Source organism: Haliaeetus albicilla, chromosome 4, assembly GCF_947461875.1.
Source record: "Haliaeetus albicilla chromosome 4, bHalAlb1.1, whole genome shotgun sequence".
NCBI classification, from domain to species: domain Eukaryota; kingdom Metazoa; phylum Chordata; class Aves; order Accipitriformes; family Accipitridae; genus Haliaeetus; species Haliaeetus albicilla.
In genome coordinates this window covers 48,229,229-48,252,863 of record NC_091486.1, presented here as the reverse complement: position 1 = coordinate 48,252,863, position 23,635 = coordinate 48,229,229, and the positions used below count along the sequence as shown (strand labels likewise).

The window sequence follows — 23,635 nt, the reverse complement described above, 5'->3', positions numbered from 1 at the left end:
AAGAAAAAATCCTGTGAACTATAATTAGCTGCTTTTTATCTTCAAGTGTTTTGGGACTTTTTGTTAGAACAGTTCAGAGCACCATGTACCTCACCTGTATTAATTACAGGTGTGATTCTATTGATACTTTAACTTGTATGTAATCCTCACTTGTGTCATATAGACATGAACTGTAAGAGTAGGTCAATGTACTGGAAATTTTATAGTACCTGGTAAAGCGGGAGACTTACTGTCATACAGCTTGTGTTGTATTCAGCAGAGCTGTGAAATGTAACAAGGGCAATGCCAGTGAACTAGAAAAATGTCTTCTGCTTTCTTGTTCCATGATACATTTTTTAGACTTGGGTGAATCATAGGCTTCCACAAATAATGTCTTAATGAGTACAAAGACAACGACATGTCTAAGTAACTGAATACGAATACTACATTGTCCTAATTTATGCAGTTCATTTCCTCTACCTTCTTTACTCCAGACAGAAGCTTTGTTTGCTCCTGGCTAAGCTAGGCATTCTGTTAAATGAGGTTATTTTCCATGGCTTAAATTTTGTGCTGCAAACTTTGCTGCTGATGCATGATGGGAGGATATAGTTGAGCAAGGAATTTTTACCATAAAAAGTATTAAAATAATGTATTTTACAATGCATATAAACTTTGTTTGTAATACAGGGGAATGTCAGTGTTATGGTTGCCTACGTGACTTCTGGTTATTTTCATATGCTTAGGCACTTGGATACTATCATTAATGCCATGTTAGTTTTCTCTATGAATCTCTAACTTACTCAGTGCAAAGATGCTTGACATGTTTGTGAACAAGATGCTATATTCTTTTAGTGCAGTTACTTAACCTTTTTTGTCTTTTCAGGCAGAAATGCATCGTATTGAGGATGAGCAAACTTACGAAGAGTTGAAGATACTATATGAGATAGTTCATGATAAATTTCATGACTTAGCTGAGGTGAGGAACGTTCTGCGTACAGGGTAATATATGGAATCTTTAAGTGAATTATTCTAAGGTATTGTGTTCTGTTCTGCTGGAGACTGTTGGCATGTATTTGCTTTCATTTAGAAGTGTGGCATTAATGCTAAAATTGCAAAACAGTGCTCAGTTCCTGCAGTTTTTACTGTTGTGACACTTGCACAGTGAAATCTTTTGCCTAGTCATATGATGATCTTCCTCAATAGTATCCTTGCCAGAATTCCTAGGGCAAGTACTCTTCATCTTAAAAACAGAGAGTGGAAATAAGGACCTATAATGAGTATCTTCCCAGAATAAATATATGGCAGAAGTGAGCCTCATGTAAATGGCTTTCTGAGCACACTTCGTAAAATGTGAACTAATCTCTGTAACAGTACAATGTCGTCTCTCTTTCAAATACAGTTGCTAAAATTTAGAGTTGTGTTTTACGCTGTCAAATGACTTCTTATTTGGTTTAGTGTTTCTAGACCAGGATTTAAATAATGCCATATGGCTTCATTCATATATGAATATGCAGCAGGTAACTGATGATACGTTTGTATTTCTTTGCTGCTGCTCTCCTAATAGGCTAATTATTGGCTAAAAATATCACTGCTGGTATACTGAAGAGTGCTGAGTAAATACTAGATGGAATTGTATTCTTATTGTGATGGTTTTTGTACACTTGTGATATTCTTTCACTTAACCAGCGGTAATGTGTACGTCTTCAATGTTCAAACATAGAGTGTTAAAGAGCCACTGCCCGATTCCCCTGGAGGTTCCCCTACAGCAGAATCTGCCCATGCCAGTAGCACTGGAATGCTGCAGTATCTTCAGTCTTGGTTTCCTGGTTGGGGAGGTTGGTATGGATATGCTCAGCAAACATATGAAGGTGAACCTTTTGAAGGGCTGCTGCCAGACCCAAAGGAACAGTGGAATCCAGAAGACATACTAGGTACAGAAATACAGGGTTTTCTGTTTCTTTTTAAGGCTGTTAATGCTACCATAGTTAGATACCTGGTAAAGGTGAACAGGAACAAGTCTTTGGTTCTCCACTGTTAAAAGATTACCTGTGTCCGCTGATGTACCTAGGCAGCAGAGCCTGTCTAAAGCTTAATAACCTGTTAAAAAATCTCAATACCTGGTATACCCGCTCATTTCTAAAACAATATATGGAATAGAGTTGCTTCCTCTATTGTACATATTTATGGCAAAGAGCTTTGGGACTTTTTCTGTTCAGGTGGGTGATGGTCATGTGGCATGCTGTGGCTGGGTATAACATTAACAGTACTGAGTTGTTGGGGGTCTTTGTAAATTTTGGGTTGCATTACCTTAATTGAGCTAGAAGAGTTCTACGGAATATTCAGTTTTGTTAAGGAAGAAGGTATCTCTGCTTTATTTTCTGTTTCTATTTTTCTTCCCTAGAGCTGGGGAAATCTTTATTTTTAAATTCAGAGAAACTTTTTTGTTCTTCAGTAGCCTTCCAGAAACTTGACTTATTTAATGCATTGGTTTGTGGTTTTGGTTTTTTTAATTAGGTGCAGATGAATTTTTTGATCCTGCTGCAGATGCTTCTAGCATGAATACCTTTACAAAGAGAGATCATGTTTTTGCTAAGTTAAATCTACAGTTGCAGGGTGGCTCTTTCACTCTGTTGCATAAGGAGAAGAAGGTGGTGCATGCTGAGGAGACTGCTTTTATGCAGCTGGAGTTTTCAGGTATTATGTTAATTTCTGTTCTTTCCCCAAAAAGACCAGAGCTTTGTCCACCTTCAGACCTTTGATTTTTGTTTTTAATTCTTCAAATTACTATACTGAAACAAAGTTCAAAATGAAAATATGAAAACAGCGTGTGGAAATTGATACATCAAGTGAAAATAAGTTTCTCTTTTCAGATGTTGTGAGTGATTTCAACACAGAAATCTAATTTCAGGCATTGTTATGTGTGAAAGGAGGACAACTGTAGAAATACGTGCTTCACAATCATTGTAATGTGTTCCAAATTTCTGTGTTTAATTTTTTTATTAGAAATAAATATACACAAGCACTTCCAAAAGACTTGTTTGGATGGTACTTGTTATCTATAAAATTTAGATAAAACCTGTGCTGTGTACTAAAAGAAAAGTATTTTATGTACTTATATTCCAGGTGTAAAGATCCTAGCAGAATCCCTTCCTCGCAGAAATTCTTCCCTTCTCAAAGTTCAGCTTGGTGGTCTTTTTCTGAGGGATTTGGCAACAGAAGGGACCATATTTCCTGTTCTTGTTTTCCCGAATCCTGTAAGTGAAAAAGCACTCTTTAAGTAACTATGTACGATGCATAGTGTGTATGAAAATAGTTGTGTTCCAAAACTCAACACATGTTTTTCTTGGTTTGTGTCTTAGCCCAGGAAGAGAACACAAAAGTCTTGAAGAAAAATTTCCACTTGTTGAACTTACTTTTCCCCTGCCTTTCCAAACATCACTCGTAGAACTCTTCATTGTTTGCTCTGTATGCTTGTAACTTTAACATTACAGTTATATGTGTTGGGAAGAAGATAATTTGTTGAATAAGATTTTATTTTTGGAACAATCGGCATTGCTGCTTAATCAGTGATTGTTCTTTTTCATAAAGCTTTTTGGTCCAAGTAAGGTTTTATTTCACCTCTGTACTGTTCTGCATTTCAGACTTCAGTCTGTCTGCTACATGAGTAGATAGTGTTAGCTTCTTAGTCATACTTCCTTCTCTTGTTTGACTACATCAAGAAAAAAATGCATATAATAATCTTAGACTATACATGTAATTCACATATAAAGTGGTGATAAGACTAATACAGAAAAGACTTCTATGCTTGTATCAGGTGGCTTGGTTGATTTTATCTAAACAATCTTTTTCTTTTAAATTCTTATCAGCAAAAAGAGGTTGGCTGCGTGTCTTCCTTTGGGCTCCAGAGTTTGTCCTCAGAAATGACTAATCAGAACACTGGTAAAGATTTCATTTTATGTTTGATGATAACAAGCATATGAGAATTCCTACAAACCAGAAATTTCAAAATTGAGTGCCTAGAGTTTGAATTCATGCAAATGCTTTTTGCAAATAATAATGATAAAATCATAGAACCTTTGTTCAGACATAAGGGTGCATGCAAGTTGACTTTAAAGAAAGCGAGTAAGAAGAAAATGTATTTCAAGACAATGGGAGTTGGACTTGCTCTTTGTCTTGGTTTAAAAAAAGCAAAAAATCGGTAGGAGTTCAACATTAGGACTCCAGTTCTGAAAATGTTTTTGTATGTACAAACATGTTGAATTGTCAGTTGTAGAAGTTGATCATATTACTTGCTTTTCTGTTACTGAAGAATTTTCAAACAGGTACTACTTTCCTAGTACTACCAATTAAAATTAGTTATTAAATTCTTTGGGGTTTGTTTTTTGCTTTTGTCCATTTGTTTGTTTTGTGGTTTTTTTTTTTACAGTTGCTTTTTGTAACTTATTTTTCATTCAGTTGCAGATCCTGATGCCCCAGTGTTTGAGATGCTTTACGAAAGAAATCCAATCCACAGCAATTTTGAGAGACGCCTGGAAGTCAGTACCAGACCTCTAAATATTATTTACAATCCACAAGCCATTAAGAAAGTAGCTGACTTCTTCTACAAGGGAAGGGTTCATACCTCAGGTTAACCTTTAATGTGTTTTTTTTGGTGGGGTTGGGGGTTTTTTTGGTGGTATTACATCTTTTCTTATCTTTGATTTTTATTTTCATTCTTAGAAATATGAAGCACTAATCAAAGAATCTCTGCTCTAAATTCAAATTAAGCAATACTCTGAGTCTCTTCTGGATTTTTTGTTTGTTTGTTTCTTTGTTTAATTGAATCAGGGATTTCATTTGGGCAGACTCCTGAAAATTCTACTTTAAAATTGCAAATTGCTGCTATACCACATGGTGGATGTTCATGCTGCCTACATTAAAATGCATAAATAAAAATGCCTGTTTCTGTAATCAGTTCTGTAAACTGATGGATAACAACAGTTTTTTTGAGAGGACAGTTAAAAGCAGAATATTTTCTAGAGTAACAATAGAGGAGAAATTGTGTTCTAATTCCTGCAGTATCTCTTCTGTTGGTTAAATTAAGTCAGACCTTTGTTACAGCTGCTTGAAGTACCTTGTTTTTTATACATTGAACATACTGGTTCCCTAAGCTTCTAAGGACAGCAAGATTTAGGTATCTAGTACCTGAGCCTGTAACATTATAAAGTGACTACCTTTGTAGTTTTAGTTATTAAAAGTTCAATATCTGAGGAGATGAGAGGTGAGAATAAGGAACATCAAAATGTTCGTAAAGTACCAATTCTTTTTCTGTTAATTTTGGCAAATACCAAAAGGTTTAAGCTGCCTAACATAAAGGTGTGGATGATACTTACCTTTTCTCACAAGGTGAGAATACTCCATAAATGTTAGAGGTAAAGTTTAAAACAAACCAACCAAACAAAAAAAGACCGCCTACACATTCCGCAAACTTCTTAACATTTAGTCAGAATTTCTTCTGTTGCCATACTTACCACCTTTTCTGTCTCCCTCAAATTTAGTAACTCAGGTTGAAGGTCTGTCAAATAAATCAGAAAAAGGTTTGGGAAGTGGGTTTTTTTGGTGGGATTATTTGTTTTGTGCTTAGATGCTTCCTTTTTTCTGTGAAGCAGCCTGGTGTGTAGGTACAGCCAATGGCTTTCAATTGCTGTGTTTTCCTGTCCTATATTTTACAGCCAAAATTTAAAATCGATCTTCTCTTTTTTTTTTTATTTTTCTGATTCAATAATAGATAAACAAAATTATACCTAGTCAGTTTTGTATCTCTTGTGCAGGTTTTGGATATCAATCTGAGTTAGAGGCAAGAGTGGCTGAAGCTGCCAGAAGACAATACAACAAGCTGAAAATGCAGACAAAAGCTGAAATCAGGCAAACTATTGATCGTTTACTAGTGGGAGACTTCATTGTAAGTTTTTTCCTCCAAAATGTTTATGTAGGCTTTTTTTCCATGTGTTTTAGGACTTGAAGCTCTAAAGAGTGGGGTTTTTTTGTTGTTTGTTTGTGTGGTGTTCTTTTTAAGAAAGTGGGGAGTTTTACATGTGGTATTGTAGTATTTCTTTTGCTGTCAAACAATCCATTTTTGTGGTGCAGACCTGCTGTGATTAATGGCAGAATAGTATTTTTCTGTTCTTGACTCTGTTCTGAGATGAGCTCATGGCAACTTGTTGGCTCCAGTGTGCACTGGAGCACTGTTACATCAAACTTACTAAATTTGTGTGTAATTTATTTAAATATTATTTTCTAAATTAAAAAGTAGTTCCACATTTATTTGGTTTTTGCTCATTCTTCAGTTTTCAAGTAATATTAGTATATGTATCAGTATCATTAACCCCTAGCTTTGGAGTTAGCTATATTGATGCAAGATACTTGTTTTATACTGTTGTCAGTGAAATGAAAAAATACTTGTTCTGGAAAGTTTGATGTTTGATAAAACAGTCTAGTGCATGTTGTATTTATGGATAGCCTTGACAAGGATTTATCTGATCCAGTGTCATGTAAAAGGTAGATGCCTTCTCAGGTATGCGGGTAGATTCACTCTCCTCAGCTTCGAGATGGGGAGTCCCTCTGGAGAGGGACTCATTGCATCTATGTTAGCATGGGATGTTTCATCTACTGAAAGTGTCTCTTCATTGACTGTAATGGGAGTCTGTGGTTTAACAAACTACCAAACTTTAGTATGGCTGAAGTTTGTGAAAGTTAGCTCTTCAGTTGATAAAAGTAGCTAACTAGATTGATTTGTTTGACATGGCTTTTTTTGTAGGTGAGGGGAAACTATTTCTTACGGGCTATTATATCTTCATTCTTAACTTCCAGGAAAACAGCAAAAGCTGGACCGTGTGCCTTGATATTTCTGCCCCTCAGGTGATCTTTCCTGATGATTTTAAATTTGTGGATCCAGTGTTAGTTGTTGTAGATCTGGGAAGAATATTACTTACTAATTCTCAAGGTATGATCTAGAATTATTGCAGCTTATCTTTTCTTTCCACTTTCTCCCAGAAACTCTTTTGTCTGTGTAGAAAGTAGAGATGTCTTAAGGTTATTTCCCCTATATATGCATAGAGTTTCACATAATAATTCTGCTATTATCAATAATTTTTTAATTAAGATTGATATACAGGTTTAAAAATAATTGGGGGGGGGGTGCAGGGGTTTTTTTTTTGTTTTGTTGGGGTTTATCTTTTATATTAAAGGCTCCCCTGTGGAATCTTGCGCCTCTTGAAGGCTGTGAACAGGTGTGAAGCTAGTGTGTCAGGCACTTTACCATGGATATGATTTTGGCTTAGAGTAGTATAAGATTTAGCTGTCAAACGCTTTTTTGGGACAGTGCTCCCAGTGAAAGTATGCTTTGAAGAAGCCCTCCAATTTTGGAGTCACATGGATCTCTGTTCTTAGCATATGTGTCTATAGCTAGCCAAATAAAAGTGAAAGGAAAATTGGTGTCCTTTGTTTGTATCACAAGATCATTGGTTCTTAAACAAATCGTTGCTTCTTTCCTGTTCCACTAGGAAATCAATGCAGGAAAATTAAAATTAAAGTACAGTGGAACTTGTAAATAAAATTAGACCTACTTAAAATCTAGCTGAACTGTATGGCGTGTGAGGATATGTTAAAAAAAATTGGAACAGATATCTATGTGGTATTCATTTCCTTTTTTAAGAAGTACAGCTGTAGGATGAGCTGTTTTGTGGTGCATTGGAAAGTTGAGATGTCAAGCCCAAAATTGTCTACAGCGCAATGTTTGTACTCTGGATGTCTTTGAATCATTTAATCTTTTCTAGCACCAACCAGTCTGTGCAAGGTTTTACTAGCTTCCTTTTTAGTAAATTCTGCCTTATGGCAAACTAGAAAAAGAACACAAATTGTTTATGCAAGATTGATTTGTATTTTCCTGTGAAATTGAGGCAATGGTCTGTTTAGAGTAGCTTGAGCTTAAAAAAAAATGGTAAAAAAAGTACAGGAAAGTTTTGGGGAGTGTTTCGGCTTTGTAGAGTAGAAAAAATCCTTTTCTTATGATAATAAAATGAAAGTTAATATTAGGCAATAAAGTTAATTGGACAAAAACTTCTGATCATAAATATATTGTAGTTAAATAGCTCTTATCTTTCAGTTGGTTTTGAGGATCAAAAGAATTGCATAGGCAGAGTAACGGATTTTTTTTTTTTAACAACTTGATTAAAAGTAAATCTTGTAGTAATAGTAAGTGGGTTAAAAAATTGAAACAATAGTGTCTTTTAATAGATTCTATAATACATTGTGACTGACATCTGACATCTGCATGCATGTAAAAGAAGTGTAGTAGATTTCCTGTTGAGGAAAAAAAAAAGAGACAGTGGAAGGAGGCAAGGACAGTTACCAGATATACTTTGTGTTTAAAAAAAAAAAATACAACTTCAGACAGGGTGATCAGGTAATTGATGGGAAACATCCAAGGAGGGAAGAGAATACTTTTATCTGTTTGTTTCTTTACTATTATTTTTTTAATCCACAGAAGAATCTAAAAGGAGTGCAGATACTTTTTCTTCAGAAGTCAATGAATTGAGTGATGAGGAATATAAAACACCTCTTGCAACTCCTCCCAATACTCCACCACCAGAATCTAACACTAATAGTGGCATCAAAATGTCTGAATTTACTGGAGTAGAAATAAGTGAAGAGCAGCTACAAGCACACTTAATGAGTAAAAAAATGTATGAGAGATACACACTTTCATTTATGGACCTTCAGATCATGGTGGGCCGAGTGAAAGACAACTGGAAACACGTTCAGGATAGTGATGTGGGTCCAACTCATGTGGTAGAAAAATTCAATGTTCACCTGCAGTTGGAGCGCAGATTGATATATACGTCTGACCCAAAATACCCAGGAGCTGTCTTGTCTGGCACTCTGCCAGACTTGAAAATTCATATCAATGAAGACAAAATATCAGCTCTGAAGAACTGTTGTACACAGCTGAGTACATCTGAAACTAAGTCTTCTGATGCCCTACATTTAGGGAAAGACAAGATTTTTGCAGAGGTAGACCAACTTGGCAGTTTGCATGATTCTGTAATGAATCTAACACAGAGTGTTGTAATGCTAGAGCAACATACCAGGGAAGTTCTTGTTGAATCTCAGCTGCTTTTGGCTGAATTCAAAGTAAACTGTATGCAGTTGGGTGTTGAAAGTAATGGACGATATATCTCTGTACTCAAGGTTTTTGGCACCAATGCCCATTTTGTGAAAAGGCCATATGATGTAGAAGTGTCCCTGACTGTTCATGGCCTGTTACTGGTTGATACTATGCAAACATATGGAACAGATTTTGATCTTTTGATGGCTTCTCATAAGAATCTGAGTTTTGATGTGCCAACAGGAAGTCTTCGAGACAGCAGGGCTCAGTCGCCAGTTTACGGACCATACGATGCACGTCCCATTGATGTAGCTAGTTTGGCAGAGAGATGCACTACAGTGTCAAATAATTCATCTGGTAACAATGGAGAAGATCAAGAGTCCTTGATAAAATTAGAGTATCAATTTGTGAGTGCAGAATGCCCATCAATGAATTTGGATAGCAGTCTGCAGGTGATCTCTGTACAGGTGAACAACCTGGATATCATCCTTAATCCAGAGACTATTGTTGAACTGATTGGTTTTCTGCAGAAATCTTTCCCAAAGGAGAAAGAAGATTCTAGTCCCCAGCCTTTAATAACTGACTTGGAAAGAGATTGGAGGGAAGAGGAAACCTTTCAGTCTACTTATGTACAGAATACAGAGGTAGCAGTTGATATTCACTGGTTAAATATACTCCTCCTCAGGACAGTTGGCATGACAAATGGAGAAAAATATGGCAGAAAAATTGCAACAGCCAGTATTGGTGGCACCAAAGTCAATGTCTCCATGTGTAGTAAATTTGATGTAAATGGCTCTCTTGGATACCTTCACCTTATGGACCTAACACAAGATAGTGTTAAGAACCAGTATGTTGTCAGCATAGGGAATACAGTAAGGTATGAAAATCTCATTGGTGATGTAGATTACTTTGAATCTTTATTCTTTAGGCTTGATGATGGAAATAGCCTTCCAGATGCTTTAAGTTTCACTTTCACAGAAAAGTCAAAAGAGGAATGTTCTCTCAACCTCAAAATGGCCTCCTTACACTACAACCACTCAGCTAAATTTTTGAAAGAACTGACTTTGTCAATGGATGAATTGGAAGAGAATTTCCGCAGCATGCTGAAAAGTGCAGCTTCAAAAGTTACTACAGTCTTGGCAACTAAAACTGCTGAATACAGTGAAATGGTATCTTTGTTTGATCTGACACCACGATCAAGAGATGTTGCCAACTTAGAAGATAATGAAGGCTATGCATTTGGATCACAGCCTCTCAAAACAGATACTATTAAGCTTATATTAAATATAAACATTGAATCACCGATTGTCGCAATACCTCGAAAGCCTGGTAGCTCTGAACTGCTTGTAGGTCATCTAGGACAAATATCTATTCAGAATTTTGTACCAGGAGAAGGTGAATCTACAAGTGATAGACTGCAAGTTGAAATTAAAGATATTAAAATGTATTCTTTAAATAGCACTCAATTTATGAGCAAGAAGGAGCCTGCGAGTGAAATACGTCATGGGCTGCATTCTTCTTCAGGTCCTGCCAGTATTAATAGCCAGGAAGAATCCCATTTTACTCGTCATGACTTCTTTGAATCGTTACATAAAGGCCATGGTATGTTAATCAGGGGACTCTTAATTATTTTAATATGAGAAGCAGATGGTGCTAAAAATGTGTATTGACCATAGGTCTGATTGTATACTGTCTCACCCATCCTCCTGAAATACTGCTCAATTTTAATTATGATGGACAAGTTATTTATATCCATTTTTAGTCTCCTAAGCAAAAACTGAATAGTGCCTTTCATGCAGAAATTTAACAAAACATAGCCCTATATACTTACTTTAGCATGGCTAAGAGATTCTGGGCAAGTTAAATAGCTACTATGTTATCTCTGCTGTACAGTCTTTATAGGATAATGAGTTCACTTATTATAATGTTGTTTTAATTTCACTTTCTTAACAGCTTTCCACATTCTGAATAACACCACCATCCAGTTTAAATTGGAAAAGATACCACTAGAGAGGGATTTGGATTTAACTTTTCCTCTGAGTAATGAAGACTTTGGAATATCAAGCATTATGAAGATTGAAGGGAAATTTGTGAACCCTCTTCAGGTATAGTAATGTAGTATTTCCACTACCAGTCTAGAAGTATTTCCCTGCATAGAATATAAGTATTTTTCAGGCAGATGTCTTCAGGTTTAACGTGTTGATAGTTTAGAAATTGGATCCTTATGCATGCGGTTAGAAGAGACAGTCTTAAGTCATAATAACAATGACCAAAATTTAACCTTGTTTTGGGGCATTTTAGACATCTTTATGAATTAGTTTAACTTTTACTTACCCTGAACACCTGTCACAGAAGGAAAAATAAAGGTGCCACTGTCCAAATATGTTTGTTTGCAGTTCTACTAGAAACTAAGAATTAAAATGCCACTATCTTGAAAAAAATCTCTGTAGTGGCAGAGATTTTAAGTAGAGCAAACTGAAACTTCTAAAGCTAAGGAGACAAGCAGTGATGGCCAAGTAGAAAGTTTTTTCCATATATTACTGTATAATCTCAGCATGGTAAATTAAGGCTAGTTTGTATGGTGAATTATTTTTAACTAACTCTGTGGATGCTTTTTGCCTAGGAATACAAGGTATCCTGTTCTAGGATCCTATCCTGTATGTTTCCAGATTGTGTCAACTTACAGAGCTAATACAGAAGAGTTGTTTTGCTTCAGCTTTGCATTGTACCTTGTTCTGGATTATTTTTTTATTTGTGGGCAAACTTAAAATTTGTCTGGTTTGAAATTCCACGCTTTCCACTTGTGAGATTTAGAATGTATGTACTGATCTTATTAATATAGAGAGCTCTAACGTGATGATTATTTTGTGGGTTTTTTTTACATTGTAGGTGGTGTTAGCAAAACATGTGTATGAACAAGTCCTTCAGACTCTGGATAATTTGATTTACAGTGAAGACTTGAACAAATTTCCAACCACTTCTGTATCTTCAACTTGCCATAGTTCTCCTTCAGCATCACTTCATAGTACAGGCACAGAATTCTCAAGTGAACGGAAGGAAAATGGCTTATTCAGCCATTCTGGTTTTAATTCTGTTCCAAACAAGTCATTAGCTATGAGGGAAACAAAATCTTTTACTCAGATACAAGCAAACTTTCATATCTCAGAGCTCCAAGTTCAGTTAAGTGGTGATCTTACACTTGGTGCACAAGGCCTTGTCAGCCTTAAGTTTCAGGATTTTGATGTTGAGTTTGCTAAGGATCATCCTCAGACTTTGTCTATTCAGATTGCCTTGCGTTCTCTGCTGATGGAAGATCTTCTGGAAAAAAACCCAGACTCTATGTATAAGAATCTCATGGTGTCCCGTGGAGCACCCAAGCCATCCAGTTTAGCACATAAGGAATATCTTTCACAGTCTTGTCCCTCGGTATCCAATGTAGAATATCCAGATATGCCGCGTTCCCTACCTTCCCATATGGAAGAAGCACCTAATGTCTTTCAGCTATACCAAAGACCAGTTTGTGCCTCCCGTAAGAAGCAAAAAGAAGATGCTGATTCTGAGTATCCTCTGACTCCACCTCCTTCTCCAACAGCAGACAGATCCAAGTTGCCCTGTGGAAAAAGTAACTTTGATGATTCATTAGTTCATATCAATATATTTCTAGTGGATAGGAAACATCCTGAATTTTCTTCTCACTATAACAAAATTAACCGTAGTGTAGATGTTGATTTTAATTGTCTAGATGTCCTAATAACTTTGCAAACTTGGGTAGTGATACTGGATTTCTTTGGGATTGGATCCACTGCTGATAACCATGCTATGAAGCTGCAACCTGAAGATACTCAGCAGACAGTCAAATCAGAAATAAATACCTTGTCAGCTTCTCAAGCCCAAGAGCCTGTAAACACTAAGCTGGATGTGAAGGTATACTTGAGATGCAAAATAGTAATTGGATTGTCTGTCGTAAAACGTCTGGTTTATAGAAACTTAAGGTGACATTTAAATCAAATGTTTTATATTCTAGTGGAGAATGTGCATAAATTCAGAAACAGTAGCTTTAAAGCATGCGTAGATGTAGTTTAAAAAAAAAAGTGCAGAAGTCACAGAAAAGCAAAACATGCAAAATTATTGGCTCCCTTGCTCTGTGACCCTGCTTAGACGCATGTATATCATTTGAAGGGACGCTGAAGTAGAATGCTCCGTGTTCATCCAATGGAGCTTGCACGGGTAGAGTTTGACACCCACGCCCCTGGCCCCATCCAGTCTACTCTATGCCTGAGAGTCTAAGGAAAGTGTAAGTCTTCTGGGCAGTGACTGTTAGTTCCCTGGGATAACGCAGGGCACAGACTAAATGTCGGTGATCTCTTAAATGATAAGGTTGCTTCAATATTAAAGACTTGACATACTGAAATTGGCACTGTGCTGTTCTAGGTACTATGGAGTTTATTTTAAAAAAAGTATATTCTTTTATAAATATATATACATATATGTCTATACATATATATGTATAAACATACATTTTTTTTAAAAAAATTGTGTGTGTGTGTGTGTATGTGTATATATATATAGTCTTTGCCCAGAGGTCCTGCAGTCTAACGTAAAAATTACAAGTCCTGGAAGAGACAAGGACAAAGATAACAGTGCTAGGATTTGTTGATGACTTGATCATTCTAAGTTGTTTGGGAGACCCATTAATATTTTCCAAACAAGAAAGTAAAAAGTTTGGTTCCCTCCAGTGTCTCCCAACCAGATAATTCTTGTTTGCCATTTATGTGTTACAGTGCAGTTGTCTTGAAAAAAACTAACAAGATGTTCCAGCTGTGAAGTCATATTGTTTAATACCAGCCTGTACCTTTTTTGTTTGACCAGGTCCATTCTTTATCATTAGTACTGAATAAGACAACTAGTGAGCTTGCTAAAGCCAGTGTGTCAAAACTTGCAGCTCACTTGGAAGTGATTGGTGAGTAGATTGGAGGGCTAAGGTTGTATGCTGTTTAAAATAAAAGGAGACATGCACTGGATTTGTGATTGGAAATGCTTTTATAGTTTGGTGCTCATTGGGTTTTTTTGTGAGTTTCCTGGGCACGATACACATTCTTTTTCCCACTGTTTCTTCCTCTGCTTTTTCAGGCTTGATTTTAAATACTTGCACCCCTCCCAGCTGCCAAACCATTGATCATTTTAGCTGAGATTGGCTAGGATTTTAATACTTCACTTTCACAGAGCAGAACAACAGTGTATATTACTGTTTTAGAGAAAAAAAGAGTTACATCTAAGTTTTCATAAATCAAACTGGTGTGAACACATTACGTATGTATGTAAAGCATAGAGTTATGTTTGGGTTAATACAGTCTTTGTAGCAGAAAGACATGATTTTCTTTGAATATGAGGTTTAATGTTGAAGTGAATGTGATTTATTTAATTACTTGTAATGAGTTTATCCCACTAATAGAAACTTCTGGGTTTTAGTAACGTATCTGTGTTTGAGGATCCTAATTGTCTGGGTTTTGTTTTGCAGAGGGAGATTTAGCCCTGCAAGGAAGTATTGGCAGTCTGTCCTTAAGTGATCTTACAGCTCATGGAGAATTTTACAGAGAACGTTTTACTACAAGTGGTGAAGAAGCACTCATTTTCCAAGTCTATAAGTATGAATTTAAACTTCTTGTTACTCCCTACTAGCACCATTAACTCCCCTCCCCCCCTAGAAAAACCAAACTCCAAAAAAACCAAACCCACAGCTGTCAGGTCTGCATGATTCTGCTTTGGATGCTTGTGACTTAAATGAGACTTTGAACATTATCAGTCATAAACTTAGGATTTTTAACTTTTCTTTGTCCTGCAGTGTACATGGCTTATCAGGAAAAATAGGTTTTTATTTCCCTCTAAAGCTGTTCTTGAAAGTATTTAGGTAATAGTTTGTTCCTAGATAAAATAGGAGTTGTTTTTTATAAGTTGGAATCGGTTTTCAATGGATGAAATAGATTTTCTATTGCTCCTTAATTTTGGAATTAAGGGTTTGCTTTTGTCATAGTGTACTCTTGAAGTTCTTCTGCTTTGTGTAAAGCAATAGTTCTTAGCCTGTGATCTTTCATGGTTTTCCACCACTTCCTCCACCCACCAGAATTAAGCAGATTAGAAATTATCCAAGTAATGTTATGGAATTAATTTCAGATGTAACAGCACACTGATTCAGAGTTGAATCTATGTATTATCATGGAGTAGAGTACTTACCTTGTAAGCCACTGTTCAGATGTATAAAATCACCAAAGGTGTATCTGTTAAATGTAGTGATTAGAGGTACGTTCCAAATGTAGAATTTTCCTTTTGCTTAATTAAAACTAAGTAGCACTTAAATATACATAATTTAGAAATAATTAATATAAAACCAGTTTTTCATATCTATAATGGAAATAGTTTAAATTATATACTATGAACATCAGTTAAATCCACTATACTATTATTTTGAATGCAAAAAAATGCATAGCAGTATTTGTAAAATGTAGCTAAGACAACTAAATTTTTCTTTCAACCTTTATCACAGATATGGGAGGCCAGATCCATTGCTGCAGAGGGAGTGTGATATTCGTGTCACTCTACGAATGGCATCTGTTCAGTATGTGCATACTCAGCGTTTCCAGGCAGAGGTGGTGTCTTTCATCCAACATTTTACTCAGCTTCAGGATGTCTTGGGGCGGCAAAGAGCAGCAATTGAAGGACAAACAGTATGTCTGGGGTTTTTTCTGTCTTTCCTAGCCTATTTTTGGAAGTTGAAATGCAGTATGAAATTTATGTTAATGCATTAACTTAGTGAGTTGAAGTGATGGGAGGTTTTAGAGTTCTGATGTTAATGGAGATGGTTCATCCTCATCTTCTAGTTAAAAGACCTTGTTTAGGACCGTTCTGCTGCTATTTGAAAGTGTAGAATACCAAATTTGCACATTATTTAAAATGTTGGCACCTGGATCCTGCAGTGTGCACTGATACAGGTGTTTTCCTATCTTTGTGATGCTGGACAAAAAAGGGCTCGAGATTTTATCTTGCCTTTTTCTCCACAGTTCACCAGGTAGTTATAATACTTGAATAAAGAGAACCAAGTGAGAAGTCCTTCTGTTCTACTCAGGTGTATGTCTTTGATTAATTATGATGGCTGGTAGACTGAGAAAATCAGATGCTGAACTTCTGCATGATAGAGTATATAAATAATTATGATAGTCATAGCCTATGTTGTACAAAACCTAATGTGGCAGTGATTGATATAGTTAATAGTAGTAGTCTTGTTTAAAAAGTTGCTTCTAATAATTGGAAGAAAGACAGTTAATGCTTGCATATATTAAAAAGCTTCATTGTGCATCAGTTAGGAAGTTTGAATCTGATTTTGAAACATCTGTTCTAAATGATATTTTTTTCCTTTTGTAAATAATTTTTCTCAAGTAATCTTTAAGTAGTGAGCTGAGTAGTGTCTGTTATGCCTCTTAGTTCAGTGGTGACAGTATGTTTCACTCTTGATTGCTGCACCTGTTGCACAGGTGTGTGCTGTTTACATCATAGTGCTTTTTTAACTAGCTTTTATTCTCTGCCTAAAACAAAAGTTCAAGTTGGTTTGGGGTTTTTTGGTATAAAATTTTATCACATCTTAATTTTGTAAATCAAGGAATAGTGTTCCTGAATACAGTACTAATCAGTGTGAAATAATCACCCACTTCCTGTATATTTTTTTTAATTTTTTTTAATCAATTTTTGCTCTTCCCAGGTAAGAGATAAAGCACAGCGAGCTTCCCGAGTTCTCCTTGATATTGAGGCTGGTGCTCCTGTTCTTCTTATACCTGAAAGCTCAAGGTCTAATAGTCTTATTGTGGCTAATCTTGGAAAACTGAAAGTCAAGAACAGATTTCTGTTTGCGGGTATGCCGGGTACTTTTTCATTAAAGAACAAGGTAAGAACATTACTTCTTAATTTAGCAGCTTGTGGGTTTGCTAGTTCTTGTGCATTTTATTGCTATATCAAAATGGTAAATGGTTCTTAGATTTTACTTTATATATATATACTTTGTACTACTAGTAGTGAAACAGTCCATGCCAGTGTGCTGGGTAGTCTTAATTGGATCTGGCCTGTTGCTGATTGTATCCAGCTGCTCCCTTCTGTGCCTGCACCTGGGCTTGCTTTCTGAGACCTTCAGGGCACAGGGGAGATGGTTCCATGGAATTCACTAGAACTGGCTTCGTTAGGAAGCAGGACCCAGCTGGGTGCACACCTGAACATAAAAGCGTAACAGGCTTTCAGCTAAACCTGTTTGGTAGCTTCTTCAACTCTTCACCAAACAAATTTTCAACAGCGTGAGCAGCGGAAAATAGAGATTTGTATTGGCTGAGACTTGCTGGAACACACTGGAGAACAGGATAGGTTTTAGTATTTTTCTTTTCTGCTGTTAATGAAACTGAGAGTGTGTAGTTGCTTTGAGTAGGTGAAACATAAAGAAAGGTTTCCAGTGAATGCTTGAACCTAAGGCTAGACGCAGGACAGGGAATAATAGCTGGTGTTGCTGTTGAGAGGTACAGCCACAAAATTTGGGGTAAGGAAGATCTGTCTTGGATGGCTTTCTATATCTAACCTATGCAACAAAATAGGTAGCTGTTCTGGGAACCCCCTAATGCCATTTCAAAGGGGGACAGAAATTAGGTGGACTAAATTGCTGCAGCAGTTCTGTGGTGTGTCTGTTTACCTCCATCTGTTTCATATCTACTAGTATCTTTACTGTAAGGAAATACTGGACTGTTAATACTGAGTTGTCTTCAGTACTCTAGTGTACTGACATATTGAAAAGTTTGTAAGTGGTAGATTCCTAAATTAATGTTAGAAGTTAAAAGAAAGGATGTGTGCATAGTAATTCTATTTCAACTTAAAAATACTGTGTTCTGTAGCACTGTAGAAATTTGAGGGTTTGAGGTGGGGTTTGGGGTTTTTTTGTTTTGTTTTGTTTTCATTTTTTCTCTGTCCTGTGTTTATTTTTGAGGATCGGATTTTACAAGGCAATGCGTACAAGGATCCAGGTTTTTTTGAGGTATTTCAGATCTTTATAGTAGTGTTCAGGTGCTCCTCATTCATTTAAAAAAAAAAAGAATGACATTTTCTTATGGAATTTAGCACCTTAAAAGTTCCTTTACATGTTAAAAATGGCGTTTCTGTTCTAAAGACTTTGCTGAATTCTGTAAGAATTGGAATTAAATTTGTTGTGGTGTGCTCTTCCTGCATGTCTGAGGAGCTGTTAATTTGGATTTATTGCATAAATTAATAGATTTATAGATGATGTGATGATTTTTCTTTGCATGTACTTTTCAGTCTTGTCTTTAACAGTTAAATGTTAATGTCTTCAAATTTTTAATCTTAAAATCCTTGATCATGGCTGCAACAAATTTTTCCAATGAATACTATTTAAAAAACATGTAAGGTAAGTAAGATTAATAATTAAAACCAGAAAGGAAAGTTTATGGGTAAGGATTGTGTGGTGACATCAGAAGGTGGATACAGAAAGAAGGTGGGAAATGATAGTAACAATACTGCAGTCACAGGTAAAGTGAGTAGTCCCAGAGTAAGTGGCAAGTGGATCACTAAAGACAGATGGTTGTTACTTGCTAGGGCATGTGAAGCTGAGTAAAATTGAAACATGAGGTTAATAAATTTAAATCAGGACAGACTAAATGAACCCTAAAATTGGCTTTGGAGTATAAAGGTAGTGCGTAAACCTCTTCCACCAGGCATATGTTTTTGGGAGAATAAATTCCTAATGTTGATGTGACTATTTTACTAGAGAACGGCTTTGCAGATTTTTGGTGCTAGACAGCATCATGAAGGTGGAAAAGCTCATAAGATTTCCACTGGATATGTGGTGGTAGGGAAATGTCTAAAATGTTATACATCAATATAAATGGGCTTTTCTTTTTTCATCTGTGGGGATTTTAACAACAAGGGTAGGGATTTACTCTATCTTAAACTTAGATACTGCAGAAAAATTTTGGGACACATTTCGGTATGATGACTGAACTATTTTAAGTGCGTAAAATGGTAACTTCATGTATAGAAGTGTTTGTTCACATATTCTAATATGAAGTTGCTGACATGATCTTGCAGAAATAATGGCATATATTGTTTTCATCATCTGAAGATGTTCTGAAAAACAGCTTTAAATATTTAACAAACTTTATTCTACAGAAGTGCTTGATATCTTGACAATCTTAACCCTCTATTTTGTATTAATTTCATTTACATGGGCTTTTTTTTGGTTTTATGCAAAACCCACTGGTTTTGAATTAAGTTCTCTTTGAAAAGATTTTGCAGCTTTTTTGAAAATGTTGCTGAAACAAACTTTTTAAAAAAGAAAATGCTTTAATCTGCTGTTAAGGTTATAGGAAAAAAGTTTAGCCGTCTTTCTACAGTAAAAGGTACTGGCATTCAAATAAAATACTTAGTTTTTTGACAGGAATTTGCTGCAGCTTGAAACTTGGTGTATTGGTTCCTTAGAATTTAAATTAAAAATCTATTGTTAATTACACAATTACTTTCATTAGCAGGATTCAGTTCAATTTTCATCTCCTTTGGGAACCCCGAAACACAGCATGAAGAAAACAACAAGTGCTGACGAATCAAAAGTAGTGATGGAAGGATTATTCATGAAAAAATCATCAGGAACAAACATTTCTAGGCTGAAGAGTGAGCCTGTGCTAAATACATTGAGTAAGCAACAAGGGCAACAATCAAAGCTACCTATTGTACCAAACCCTGACAGCCCCGGTATGTGATAAACAGTAGAAACCCCATATAGCTCTTCTTTTTCCTTGTAAAATAATGCAGTGCAATTTTGCTTCTATCTTACGTGACACTGAAAAAGTAAGGATCGTGGTCTAAAGATTGTAGTTTTAAAAAAGAAATTACTTCTTAGTTTCAAGGTAGATTTTTGCAGCTGAGAGGATTAAGGAATTGTAGTTCAGTTTCTGCAATCCTGCAATTTGGGCATGTTTTGAGATGCGTATTGCAGACGTATAAGGAGTATAGTTGGACTCATAACTAAGAGTTTACATATACCTGTGAATGAACTTGGCATTTGGTAGTTACAGATACTGATGAGTGTGAATAAAAAAAATAAAAAAAGAATCAGAATAACTTCCAGGAGAAACTAAATTCCTTTCTAAAGTAAGTTGCACTAGTTTTGTATAGATCCTTTTTTTTCTTTCTAAATGTGTTATCTCCTGTGCACTTGCAGAAGATCACATCTGCCTCTTAGACTGCATTGTGGTTGATCTGCAGGACATGGACATATTTGCTGCAGAAAGGCATCAGAGAGAGTATTCAAAGGCTGTGGAAGATACTGGTGCGGACTTGAGCTTTCCATCCTACTTTGTGAGGCAGACAGGAGGAAGCCTATTAACAGAACCTTTCAGACTGAAGTTACAAGTAGAGAGAAACTTGGACAAGTGAGTTTGTCTGAACAGGATGACTTCATGCTGTCAGCCTAAAACCAGTGTTTTAGATGCCTTTTATTGTATCTTAAAAGTATTGTCTGCTGTGTTATATTGCCTTGAAACACTGAGTTTTTTTCCTTTGTTGTAGAGAGCTAAGTCATGCAGTTGCAGACATATCAATACATGGCAATCTGTCATCAGTCCATTGCTCTCTGGATTTGTATAAGTATAAACTGATCCGTGGACTGCTGGAGAACAACCTTGGGGAGCCTATAGAAGAGTTCATGCGGCCTTACGATTTGCAGGATCCAAGAATTCATGTAAGAGGAAGTACATGCAGTTGAAATTCTGTCTTGAAATATCTGGGGGGTTTTGCTGATTAGGCTAATTATCTGTTATTTTCTTGTAGTTTACCAGGTGGACTGGTAGATTTTAAAAAAAAAAAAAAGAAAGAAAATTTAGGTAGACAAACAGTGAAGGAACCTTTTTGTCTGTAGATATTCCTGTGAATTCAGGTTTGTCTTGGCAATACTGTTGCCCTTTCAGGTGTGGCTTGCTCTTATGATTGCTTCATGTTTCTGAGATTCTAATCTTTAGAAGAGACAATGCAAGAGACAGCCATCATTGCTTGTATTTGTTAGTTTGTTTTACGTCTGCTGAAATATATATGTGGGGAAAAAGTTAACAAATCCATGAAAACTGTTCTTTTTTTTTTCCCTGAAGTATTTACGCTGAGCTGCTATTGCAGTATATTTATTGGTACATTAATAAGCTTAAGATATTTGCATTTGAATTGAGATTTTGGAGGGACTTGAAGGTTATTGTGTAATCATGTGCAGGGTGATGATTCCTTTCCCGTGGTGTCTATGGCATTCCTAAAGACTTATGAGACTGTGGAATGTGTATTACTTTGTGTTAAAAGCCCTCTTTTTGTCCTATAAATCTAAAAGAACAACTTCAGTAATAAAAGCTTCACAGCAAAGCTGAGCCTTTTTTTTTTTTTTTTTTTTTGAGCAGGTTCTCAAGTATCACCTATTTGGCTATTGTCAAATACTATCCTTTCAGGAAGAGTGTGGGCAGCACCTGAAAATAATCAATATTTATCCTTATTACTGGGAAGGGAAGTTGTTGAACAACATGTTTCCTCTTGATCTTGTGGGGCTTCTGAGCACATGACTGTAATCTCTACTTAAGCAAATACATGACCACAGCAGGGGGGAAAATTGCTAGGAAGCATCTAGGATTGTTTTTAAGAGAGGAGAGAATGGGTGAAGTTCTCCTAATAAAAGTATGCTCTTCATGTCAGGCTTTTCACCTAAAACTTTAAAAAAAATCTGATTTAATAATAGATACCTGAAGGTACCTGAAACAGTTTGAAAGAATTGTTGGCTGTTTGGTCATTTCGGGGGGTGGGGTGATGTCAACGTTTTGTTTAAGAACAAAGAAGCTATAGAACAGTAGTGTTAAAAAAGGATTAATAGACATTTTTCAAGTTGAAGGCTGCACTGTTGCGAAATGTAATTTTTCCCAAGCAATGGTTAATGGAACTCTTTGAAGGAGAAAGACACTACAGCTGTTTGCATTTGTCTGAAATAACAAAATTTAATTCAGGAATGAAAGTTAAACAGATGGTCTTAAAAAGAATGTTGGTGTGTTCCACTTTCAGACAGTTTTGAGTGGAGAAGTGTATACTTCTATGTCATTCCTCATTGACATGGTGAATGTGAGTCTGGAACTGGTGGATCCAAAAGGAAAAGATGGATGCAGCTCTTTAGCCAGGTATGAGTTTTCTCTTGTTACTGAATACCTTGTCCTAAATACTCTGCTCATTTGAGAGATTATAGGACAGGAATTAACATAATACATGAAATTATGGTTTAATAATGCAATGAATAGAATTTCTTATTTAGAGTCCAAATTGAGAGTTTCAGCTGATCTGAAAGATGAAAGGGAATGACACTGTTCAAAAGATACCATCTGTGTCTTTCACGTTGTCCTTGAAATCATAGTACGGTAACCAGTTGTCTTGCCCAAGACAAATGGTACTTTAATTAAGGAAACGTTGAGACGTAATCTAAAAAAACCAATTTTTGCTATGTTGGTTTTGTTGGGTTTTTTTAATCCAGAAGGTTCTGTATCAGTGGAAAATATTACATAGATCTACTTTCTATCTGTGTTACGTGAGATGTTATTATAGTTGGTTTAGAAAATATGTAAATGAAAGTGACTTGTAGAAATAAATGAGCTACAAGACTCTTAAAAGTATTGGTTTGCTCTTTATTCTTGTAGGTTTGATTTCAAGAAATCCAAGTTGCTCTTTGAAAGCTCTTCAAATGGAACAAAGTCTGTAAATTTGGTTTCTCATTCCATGATGGCATTTGACACACGCTATGCTGGACAGAAGTCTCCTGCAGGCATGCCAAATGTGTTTAATTGCATCTTTCAGTCATCAAAGAATACTAGTAGTCCAGGAGCAATCCAGATTGAATTGCACTTCAGGTTGGTAATTCTGGGATTTATTTGTTTGTTTTTAATAATGACATACTCGATCAGGATTGTCTTGTTTGTAATACAGCTGTTATTAAAGTAGATAAACTTTCTGGCATTGTATTTAAATCTGAAAACATTTTTGGGGTGGTCAGTGGTACTTGATAGATTGAAATCTGCAGTCATTAATTAACTGAAGGTTGTTGGATTCCCCCCCCCCCCCCCCCCCATTGCAGTAAAATTTAGGTGTGAATGTGTAATGAATTGGATGAAGTTCTGACCTAGTAAAATCAGTAGTGCTTAAAGCTTGATAAAGTTGGCCTATCACTTGTATGTTTGCATAAAACTGTGTGGTAGAATTTTTAATACGTTGTGCAAAAGCTATTTTCCAGTAGGTGTCACACTTGTCTTTCTGAAAGAATCAAATAGATACAGAAATGGCACCTCTTTCAAAAAACAATCTCTACATTCCCTTCTGTATTCTATCCTACCCTGTTTGTTTTTCCTTATCCAAATCTCTTGGAATGCTTAAAGGCATCACAGTGGGTATTTGGTTTGTTCTAATTTAATA

The 23,635-nt window shown here is 36.0% G+C and overlaps 1 protein-coding gene across 7 annotated transcripts in view; it reads left to right on the top strand.

Moving 5' to 3' along the window:
• VPS13D (vacuolar protein sorting 13 homolog D) overlaps nt 1-23,635 on the top strand; it is a 111,259-nt gene that overhangs the window by 9,318 nt on the left and 78,306 nt on the right. For 3 of the 7 annotated variants that reach the window (XR_011324474.1, XM_069782482.1, XM_069782478.1), the window contains exons 11-30: nt 863-955; nt 1,700-1,910; nt 2,494-2,673; nt 3,103-3,233; nt 3,846-3,918; nt 4,435-4,605; nt 5,790-5,920; nt 6,829-6,961; nt 8,504-10,726; nt 11,078-11,229; nt 12,014-13,048; nt 13,994-14,084; nt 14,643-14,769; nt 15,666-15,846; nt 16,875-17,057; nt 19,687-19,909; nt 20,379-20,589; nt 20,726-20,897; nt 22,244-22,356; nt 22,867-23,076. Coding sequence is in view for 6 of the 7 variants with exons in the window: in XM_069782482.1 (XP_069638583.1) it covers nt 863-955; nt 1,700-1,910; nt 2,494-2,673; nt 3,103-3,233; nt 3,846-3,918; nt 4,435-4,605; nt 5,790-5,920; nt 6,829-6,961; nt 8,504-10,726; nt 11,078-11,229; nt 12,014-13,048; nt 13,994-14,084; nt 14,643-14,769; nt 15,666-15,846; nt 16,875-17,057; nt 19,687-19,909; nt 20,379-20,589; nt 20,726-20,897; nt 22,244-22,356; nt 22,867-23,076 (6,044 nt within the window). In the remaining variant the exon portion in view is untranslated. The remainder of the gene's footprint in view (nt 1-862; nt 956-1,699; nt 1,911-2,493; nt 2,674-3,102; nt 3,234-3,845; nt 3,919-4,434; nt 4,606-5,789; nt 5,921-6,828; nt 6,962-8,503; nt 10,727-11,077; nt 11,230-12,013; nt 13,049-13,993; nt 14,085-14,642; nt 14,770-15,665; nt 15,847-16,874; nt 17,058-19,686; nt 19,910-20,378; nt 20,590-20,725; nt 20,898-22,243; nt 22,357-22,866; nt 23,077-23,635) is intronic. The other 4 variants (XM_069782483.1, XM_069782479.1, XM_069782480.1 and 1 more) reach the window with 3 other exon arrangements.